The sequence below is a fragment of the Falco naumanni genome, unplaced genomic scaffold (assembly GCF_017639655.2).
Source record: "Falco naumanni isolate bFalNau1 unplaced genomic scaffold, bFalNau1.pat scaffold_42_arrow_pat_ctg1, whole genome shotgun sequence".
Taxonomy (NCBI): domain Eukaryota; kingdom Metazoa; phylum Chordata; class Aves; order Falconiformes; family Falconidae; genus Falco; species Falco naumanni.
The window spans coordinates 316,303-326,376 of NW_024427496.1; the positions used below are offsets into that span (position 1 = coordinate 316,303).

At 43.1% G+C, this 10,074-nt stretch overlaps 1 protein-coding gene across 1 annotated transcript in view; it reads left to right on the top strand.

Annotated features, from left to right (window-relative positions):
- LOC121082203 (ankyrin repeat domain-containing protein 26-like) overlaps positions 1 to 9,020 on the top strand; it is a 42,957-nt gene extending 33,937 nt beyond the window's left edge. The window contains 3 exon segments of the mRNA XM_040581551.1: positions 311 to 542; positions 7,096 to 7,141; positions 8,630 to 9,020. Of these exon segments, the coding sequence (XP_040437485.1) occupies positions 311 to 542; positions 7,096 to 7,141; positions 8,630 to 8,778 (427 nt within the window). The 3' untranslated portion in view covers positions 8,779 to 9,020.
- Positions 9,021 to 10,074: the final 1,054 nt, after the last annotated feature.

Here is a 10,074-nt window from a genome sequence, read left to right on the forward strand (position 1 = left end):
CCAGAGTTCTTATGCAGGTGATGTACCTTTCAGGAAGAGCTATGTAAACACACGGTGTGCACAGACTGCTTTGAGGCCTTAATGCTGAGAAGTCCAAGGTATTGGTTAACTCTTGCTGCTTCTTGCAGGTAGAGTGACTACTTAGAAATAGGCTCTCCAAAAAAAACCCAGATCCAGTTATGGAGATTTTTTTGGACTCTCTTAATCCCTTCCACTTTCAGAAGTCAGATAATAATCAAAGACCTGGAGGGTAACTTTGCGGAAGTGTTATTACCAAAGATAATTCTTTGTATGCTTCTGAATGTTTCAGAGCTAATGAGAGACTAGCAGAAGCCAACGCTAAGCTCCTTCAGGAGTGCCATAGAAGCAAACCTTTAATTGCAAGCAGCGCTGTCAGTGGTCCAGTTCTGTATTCAACTGAACTGGGACATATTAGCAACAATCCGGCACTGAATAGAAGTCTAAATCTAGCAGGAAGCTTCCTAACCCCGACCGTGAATACGTTACCATCAAGAAACAGAGTTGAAGCCTATGTGGCTAAGGTAAGTGTTTTTAAATACTGTTCTCAACTAGTGTTGAAGAGTATCTGTAAGCAAGGTTGTGCTTTTCAGTCTAAAGTTAGAATCCATTTCTAGTTCCAAACCATATGCTCTAATATGCTAAACCAAATTGCTCATCAAAACAGTACACAACTAGGTGGTAGAAACAAAGACTTTTGGTCATCAGGGTTATACAAATTTCCAGAAGTGCTCAAAGACCAAAAAATACTGAGATCTAAATGACGGACTGCGTAACAACATTCTTTTGCAAGAGAAACTGTGATGAAGAATACTGTGGCATAGGAAGCTGCCAAAGAAGCTCTTCAGTAAAATTTAGTGCCGATGCCCCATCCCTGGCAGTGCTCAAGGCCAGGCTGGGTGGGGCTTGGAGCAACCCGGTCTAGTGGAAGGTGTCCCTGCCCATGGCAGGGGGGTTGGAACTGGATGATCTTTAAGGTCCCTTCCAACCCAAGCCATTCTGTGGATGACCTTTTTTAAAACAGCTAACTTTATGATGAGTGCAAAATCCCATCAGACATCTTTCTTTGAGACACCTTTTCCTCCTTCACTGATGTTCATGCTAGCAGTTTCTTCACCGGAACTTGTTTTAGTACAATACCAACAAAGGGATGCTTCAAAACTAGGATGGTATGAACAGGACACGTAACTTCTCACTTGAGTGCGGGACGTATGCTGTGCATAGGAGGCATTTGATTTTGTGGGTCCTGCTATGTGGTGTTATATGTAACTGCTCCTCAGGAAGTCTACAGAGCTCTCTGATTTTGTACAAAAGCTGCAACCTCTGCGTACCTCTGGTCAAAGTGTGCCCTGTAATTAGCAGTCAGCATGATAGCACATCCCTCACAGACGTAATATCACGTAAACGTGATATCATGAGACTTGGAAACCAGATGTCAGTCGTTGTAATCCGTTTCCCACCTAGCATAGGACTGAGGCACGGGCAAGCTTGCCTGTTCAGTCAGTGTCTGTCCCTCGCGTATTCTGTTGTTGAATGGATGTGAGAAGCATTCGCTCACTTTTAAGCCTTGCCCTGGTTCGGTGGTCCCACCTACACTGGAAAGAATCCATTTAAATAACGTGTCTGCATACTGTGCCTGGCTTAAGAAAAAGAAAAAAACAAACCAAACAACAAAACAAAAATGGACAAAGCGGTGTGTAGGTAGTGCGTAGCAGCGGCAGTTAAGAGATGAACTTTTCTGTATCGTTGCGAATGTGTTTTTTGTGTCAGAGGGGTGGACATAACGCTGCATAAAGAACATGGGAGGCAATTAGTACTGTACCACCTGCAGGGATTATTCTGCACGCAAGCAGCAGAAAGGAGGCGAAATTCAGGGATCCACTGCAAAACTGAAGTAAGGAGAAAGCCAGGACAAGGGAACAAGAGGGACAGGGAGCAGGGAGCACATGAGGGCAGGGGAAAAAGAGAGAGAGATGGGAGCGAGATGTTACAAGAAGAAAAAGGCAAAGGAGGAAACCATCCCCCTTCTAGGAAAAAAGCTGTCCTAGTTTAAAAGAAAAGGGTTTAACAGTTGTGGTTTCTTTTTTTGAAGAAGAAACAGGAAAAAAAGAATAACCTCCCTGTTACTAAATCCAGCTGCACATCTCTTTATGATATTTCTTCCTGTAATCACCAGTTAGGGAACAACTGAGACTAATTGTAGTGGCACTGCCTGTAGCCTCAAGTCACCTGACGTTCAGTGTATTCAGGGAAGTCTTAAAACATGATCTTCTCTGGAGTCCTTCAGAAGAAAGGAACTGAGTTCTCAGAGGTGCAGTAGTTGCTAGAGGACTAGGTGAGTATTTCACTTAGAACTGCGGGCTGAATTGTTCTCAGTCGGGTGCAGTATGTCATGTGCATAACATGCATCTGAGAAAAGAGGATTGAATTGGAACGTAAGACTTTGAAGTCAGGAAGTAACAAAAGGGAAAAACTGCATGTATCCCTCTGCATACAATAATGGGTGGCAAATCTCAATCAGTTTCCAAATGCAAAATCACCAGATGCACAGTCTGTGCTGTCATTTCCGCAGGAGTCCCGTGCCATTCAGGAGGCAAGTTGGAGCATGAGGGAAGAAATCAGAGATTATAGTTTTAGTCTATTTTGAAATGCTTGGCTGGTTGTGCTGCCTAGTATTCTGTCTGTTCACCAGACTGTTTCAAAACAGAAGAATTTCTCTGACTCTAAGCCTTTTCTTCACTTCACTGTTTACTTCAGTTATGCCTCAGCTTTGTTTTCCCACTAACCTGGTTCCCTTCTACAGAATTTGCCTTGCCTTTAAATTCAGGATGCGCAGTGCTGCCTTGGCTGGAGATGACACATGCTTCTGCCACTGAAGCTCTAAATGACAGGGAGTTAAGAAGCTGAAATTGCAGTGTGCCTCAGGCAGTCCTTGAGGCTTCTTTTTTTAGTCAAAGCTCTCTGCAGATTTGGTGTTCCTTGTAGTAGCTTCCTCAAGGTGAGAAGGGCTATTGGAAGTAGGGAACATGCCAGCCATTCTGAAGGGGAAGATGTTTGTGTGAATTTCGTTTGTGCAGAAGCTTTGAAATAGCTTCAGGGGCAAAGAGGTGAAAATAGTTCACACTGCTATTATTCAAAATGATGGTATTCATTCATTGGTCCTGCAGCTGTTGGAAAAAACCCTGGTAAATGATGCTGACAAGAGGAAGAAGTGCTTCACTAGCAAGTGGACACAGTTTCTTCTTTAGACTTAACTAAGGAATTTGGTGTTTAAAGGCTTGAAAGATTGCACCGTTTTCCTAAACATCAAGCATGACTATCAGTGATTACACATAGAGCCGTACATGTTGAAGATGGTCATATCACAAGTTCAGCAAAAAACGAGCGTGTTATTCTTAAAAAAGCATAAAGAAATGGGTTCCATTACAGTATAGCCCCTTCCCCTTTATCAAATATATACGCTACAGAAATGAATAACCTTGAAGTGCAAAAGGATCTTTAAAAATACAAAAAAAGTTCATATTGGCACAAGCTTATTAACCAGTAGAATCCCAATCACATGCAATGTCTTTGGGTTTTTTTGGTGGTTTTTATTTGTATTAGAGCTTCAGTAATGTGGAATAAATTACAAGTACTTGACAAATTCTGTGCATGTAATTAGACAGTGACCGTAGCAACTAGCAATTCAGTATTTCAGACCTGCTCCCTTAGTCCATAGACTAAGGCAAGGAATGTCTCCTGCAAGTGCTGCAAGGAGGTTTTGGGACTGGAGTCCTGTTGTTAGGTTTAACAAATGTCAAGCTTAAATCCTAACAGCTGTGCCAAAGGCTGGTGAAAATGAACATGGGTGTCTTGACAGACAAGAACAGTGAACTCTGCAACCAGGGTGAATCAGTGGATAAATGAAACCAGTTTAATGTGGGAAGGGAAATGTCTGCTTCCTACTTCATCTTTCAATTTCTGTTCCATTTCTGATTTGGCTTTCTGCACTCTTGTAGCAGTCTTTGTTGTTAGCTTTTTTACTTGCTTCATTTACATGTAGGCCACGTTCTTGTTTCTCACTGAAGACCTGTGAACTTCAGGCCGTTATTCTTTCTTCTTCAGCTCCTTCATCAAAAATCTGTCCGTCTCTCTTCTCTGCAGCCAGATACATGGCAAGGTTTGCAGCCAGCATTGTTTAATGTTGGGTTGGTATTTTATACTGGAAATGTTGTCTGTTTATGCTGTTAGGTTTTGATTAAAACTTACTGATGTATTCACATTTTCCTAACACTGCGCATATTTTGAACTTTAGTTTGTCCAAGTGAAAGAATGACTGCTGCAGGGGACTTCTCTGCTTTATGTATTTGTAATGCAATGGCTTCTGTGGTAATTAACCATCTGTGAGATGTAATGCAATGGCTTCTGTGGTAGTTAACCATCTGTGAGATGATAGTCTATGGATTTAATCTGTTATAATGGAACTTTGAGCTCTAGGAGTAGGCTGGTTTACCCTCCTTGCCACTTCTGATATACAAAAAGTTCTTGGTGGTCGCAGCAGTTGTGTCTAGGAACTCAACTTCAGAACAGTACTGGTACTCCAGACTTGGAGCATCATTTCACGGAGTCTTACAGGATCCAGCTTACTCTGTGCTAAAGCAGCCTGTGTGGATAAGTAGTAAGTCAACACCACTTTGTGAAAAAGAACTGTTGAGAAGGTGCCTGCTGCAAATGAACACCTGGTGTGTTACCGCCTGAAGAGATGTGCAGTGAGGTGAGAAGTGCCTGCTCAGGAGGTTTGGGACACTCAGCTGTGATGCCTTTCCCAGGGGTTTGGGGGGAAGGAGAAAAGTGGAGGCAAGTTAAGGTCCTCGGAGGTGTATTTTGCCTGGCTCTTCATTCATTCCCTTTTCAGAAATCAGTGTGTTGGCTTTATTTCCACCTATTTCTCTTCCCTCAGACATGGATGAGAATCACAAAGACATTGATGGAATGAATAAGAGGAAAACAAGACCTTTTTCTTCTCTTGATTGATTTGTACATGTTGCGGAGGGTCCTGTGGACCTTCTAGTCATTGTGAAGACTCAGGAAACCAGGGAAGGTGGTTTCTTCTAACACCACTAACTACTACGACTTTGCTTGGGCTTGGTCCTGGGTTTGGGCCGTATTTTGGTCTAGGCATTAGTTTTCCTGCTTTTTTCTGTTACCTGTGTCTCGTCTCAGGAGTTAGGGGGTCCTTTCTCCCCGGAATTTTGCTTCTGCTTGTACCTGCTTGAAAACAATTAGAGATTTGGGGGGTCCTTTTCCATTGTTCATGCAGCTCTGTTGGCACAGAGTATTTCAATGAAGTATCACAGAGTGGTGCTTCTCCTGCAGGATCTAGTGAATGTGGTCCCAGCTATCCCTGTGTTCCTGGAGAGAGAGCCCTTCCCTCCGCTTCGCTGGTTTACAGCCCCGCTCCTTTGACCCTTGCAGTTACTGCCTGTTACTGCTCCTCTTGTGAGGGTAAGCAGAGTGGTTTCCTTCCTGAGGCTCTTGCTCTCTCTGTCCTGTTGAGTACCCTGTGCAGTGTTTCCGTTCTTGTTGTTGTTGTTGTTACGCTGCTAGGTGGGTCTGCTCATTTCATAAAATAAATGCTCCTTCCCCCAGGAATTCAGTACTAAAATCAAGAGAGTCGCAGAATGAGTGAGGGGAAGGGGCCTCTAGAGATGATCTAGTCCAACGTCACCCCTGCTCAAAGCAGGGTCAGCCACAGCAGGTTTCTCACTGTTCTGTCAGCCAGGTGTTATACATCTCCAAGGATGGACACTCCACAACCTTTTCTGGCAACTTGTTCCAGTGTCTGTCCATGCTTACAATTTTTTTAAAAAATAATAATTGTAAAAATCCTTGTGTTAAAATTTCCTCTATCTGGATTTGTGCCTATTCCTCCTGTTCTTTTGCTTGGCACCGCTGAGAAGAGTCTGGCTCCATCTTCTGTACTCCCCCCACCAGGTATTTATACACATAGATAAGGTCCCTCTGAGTTTTCCTGTTCTCCAGTAAAGAAACAGTTGCAGCTCTCAGCCTCTCCATACAGCTCACGAGGTCCAAGCCCTGCAGCATCTTCATGGCCATCGTAGCCCTGGAAGCTGTATGATATCTGTTTGGAAATTCACTTCTGCGTGTCACAAATTTGATGGAAAAAATGTAGGAGTAGCAGGTATCATCAAATGTAAACAGCAGCATATAGCGCTTGGACTGTGACTCTTAAATTAAGAGATGTGATTCCTTCTTGTGAAGGCTTCTGAAGGCAGAATCATAAGTGAGAATAACTTAATTGGTAACAATACCCACTTTCTAGGGGAGAAGAGGCGTAAGTGCTCCTTTGTAGTGATCCAGGGTGATTCCAGCTACATAATAAACCCCACAGCACTCGCTGCGTAGAAGCTGTAGCTGCGGTTGTTTTTCTTAGTACACAGTTTGCAAGAAAAAATTGTGTGTGCTTTTATGTTTTTATAAATGTGTGTCGTGGTATTTGCAATAACAATAAAGAAGTTTTGGCATCATCTGTAGGAGCTCTTTCAATTTCCCATCTTAAGGTGGAGAAAAGAAGAATATTGGCACACACTTTTTTCTTTACAAATGGTGTATGTCAATCCTGCAGCAGCTGCTGGTGCAGCTCTTCTCTCTGTGAAGTTGCAGAAGCCAGCCTCAACTGGCTGATTTGTCCCTGTGGGTGGCATTTGTACATATCTCGGCATGTAGCTGACATTCTGTTCGTGTGTTTGGTGATCAACTTCAGCCATACCTTCACTGCAATAACTGCGCTAGGCTTTCTTGCTTTCTTCCTGTGTATTTTGTTAAATGCCCAGTAATAATCCAGCTGGTGAGTTACAAATTGTTTTGTTAACGTTGCTGAGCAATGAGGCAGCTGCAGCCCGACTGACCAAAAGTTTCTCTTCAGTAGAAATCAAACCCCAAACCAAGATGTGTCTATTTGGAATTATATTTTTAGGTTTTCTCTCACTATGTGTGGATTTTAAGAATGTTTTAGAAGTTTAATATTAGAAAAACGTAACTGTTAAAATATTAACTGTATTTTCTGTATAATTCTAGGTACGGCAGGAACTAGATGAAAAAATCGCTGAAGAACTTGAACAAGGTAATGTGTCACTATGTTAGGGGCATTTTTAAGGAAAAAGAGGAGTGTTCCTACTCTTGAACATAATGGCTTGAAAGCTGTGAAGTTCCTGTGCTAAGCACAGGGAGGTTTTTCTGCTAGCTTTCCAGTTTAGACTTGAATGTGAAAACTTCCAGCTTACCAAAAGATTGTGTAGAATGTTATGCAGTTGCCTGAAAAAGACAAGTGCAGAGAAAACTAACCCACTTCCTCTACACGGGTGCGCTTGGCTTAAGCTGAAGTCACGTTTTTCTAGAGTGAATCCTTGAGCACAAACGTCAAACGTAAAAGAAGCCCTGAGAGAAGATGTTTGTAGACTTCAGCCATCACTGCTTCTTCCTTGTGCATCAGTTGCATTCCGCACTAAATCATGCTGTTGGACCTTGGTTTTTTGCCGTTTCTTATTCATTGCTTGTATTTGTAGCTTATGTTGCAGTCTTTTTTGAATAAGCAAGAAAAATATAATCAGTGATATGAAAGATACCCTTTCTTTAGGAAAAAATGATTTAGTAGCACTTGGGCAAACATAAGATGAGTTGAATGCTTTTAACACATAGCATGAAACATGCTCTATAATATGAGGCCAGGTGTCGAAAGAGGAATTCCACCTGTTTCAGGGTAGTCGTTCCTCCAGAGTCACTGCTTTGCTTTGCAGTGACTGGTGCTATTTCAAAGCAGGTGGCCCCTGCGAGAATTTCCTTCTGTTCCTGCATGCTTTTGGTAATACAGAGAGTGTTCAGCTGTAGCTTCACAGCTCGTTCCATGTGTCTGAATGGACACAAAGCCGTTGCATTTCATCCGTGTGCATTTTGAACCTGACTGTGCATCTGCTAGGTGTCATAGAGTGCGTTTGGTTTCAGGACCTTGTCTGAAAAACGTGGCTGGAGAAGAACAGGAAAGGTGGGCTTGCTGTCATTGAGTATGTGTTTTTGTGGAGGAAAGAGGGTTTTGCCAGGGTGAGTTACAAAGACGCCCCTCAAAGAAAGTGCCAGGCTAGGAGACTTGTCCTGGCCTGACTGCACTGCAAAGGTGTTTGCGTTTTCACCAGCGGATTCTTTTTAAGTTTGTCACAGAGAAGGCAGAAGCTGGTTTTTAGGAGTAGAGTTCCAATAAATCACTGCTTTGAACATTCAAGGAAAACAGATACTGGAGGTTCGAGAGATCTGCAGGGGGGCTCAGATTAGCACTGGTGTAAGCAGGAATCATTTGTGGATTCCCTGAAGACGTTCGCTGTGTAGCCTATAGAATTTCTTTCACTGGCTTTAGAAATACTGTTGACTGGTAAGCAAATGTGGAAAAAGATTGTTTCTTCCTTTGTGCCTAGCCCTTTGATTGTTACGATCCCTTGGAAGTTTTTAAATCTCTTTCTGGATTATAGTCTCTCCAGTTATCCATGATGTTTTCATAGTGACTGATTTGGCCCTGTCTAGTGTAAAAGCAACACCGGAATCTTGTTTCTCTTCTCCCTAGCCACTGCTGAACTTGAAGCTGGATCTGCTGGAGCTTCTCCCATGGTATTTTCCGATGGATCTTCAAAAAGTATCCACGTTGACCAGGATCCCCTTTGCAGGGCAGTACAGGAGTACCGTGATGTTTTAACCAAAAATTACCTGATTTGAACAAAATGCTGGGAAAAAAGCTCCGGAAAGGATTTTGTTTACATAGCGCGTCTATAGTTTCTCATCCCACAGTTCAGGTGTCAAAATGTGTTTATTGCAGTCCGAATGTGAATTCTATTAAATGGATGTCAAGCACATTGCACTTGCCTGTTGGTTTATTGATGCATAGGTGTTTTATTTTGCACTCACCATAAGAAGCACACCTGTTTTTTTCTGACTAGCAGAATGACTCACCTTGGTTCTTGAGCGTGACAGAATTGTCAGAATGTTTCTTATTAAGGTAGATGCATTATTTTTTCTCCACTGATGTTCTGTGTTTTAACGAAAGCATTCCCTTTGTTCTGCTTAATCCTTTCACCCTATGTGTTGTTCATGTTTCCAGTGTTGCTTTAATGCTTAGGACATCGTTTGATGTGATTTGAGCCTGCTGCTTCAGTCCAGATGCCGTGACTGTTTCTGCCGATAAAGTGAAATCTTTACCAGTGCTCATGCTGGAGGACGGGGCACTTTACGTTGCTGTCACCTTATGCGCCTTAGGTTTAACATTACTGTGAGTGTGTAGCAGTGCCAAGAGTTATGTGGTGGGTTTGGTATGTTTGTTTTGGATCACAGAACCACAGAACGGGTGAGGTTGGAAGGGACCTCTGGAGGTCATCCGTTCTAGCTCCCCTGCTCAGGGAAGACCACCCAGAGCTGGTTGCCCAGGACCATGCTGGCTTTTGAGTATCTCCCAGGATGGAGCCTCCATGGGCAGCCTGTGCCAGTGCCCAGTCACCCTGATCGGAAAGAAGCATTTCCTGATGTTCAGCCCCGACCCTCTGTGTTTCAGTTTGTGCCCATGGCCCCTCACGGTATTCATCTTGGGGTTCGTATTAAAGGTCGCTGCAGCTGTAGACATCCCCAGTTACTACATCAGCAGCTGTGCTGTACCTGAAACACTTCATGTGCGGGAAAAATGAATGTTAAAATATTAACTTCCAGTCTCCTCAGTACTTTCCAAACCTTGTATGATAGGACAGCCAATCTTTTTGTTGCTGCTAGCAGCTGATGATGTGGTGGCTGTAGCCCAGATGGTAGCCAGTGTTCTGGGACATTTGTGTCAATAAAAGAAGCAGGTTTACTTCTTTCAGGGAGTTACCTGTTACTGAAGATCTACATTGTCATTTCCTGTCCACAGAAGTCAGTAGTGATCAGAAGATGACAGAACAAAGTCCCAGTTCTGGGAAAGGAAGAATGGTTGTCCCGAGATCAATTAAGACTGGAAAAATCTGGGGGTTTTACCCACTAATTCAAGGA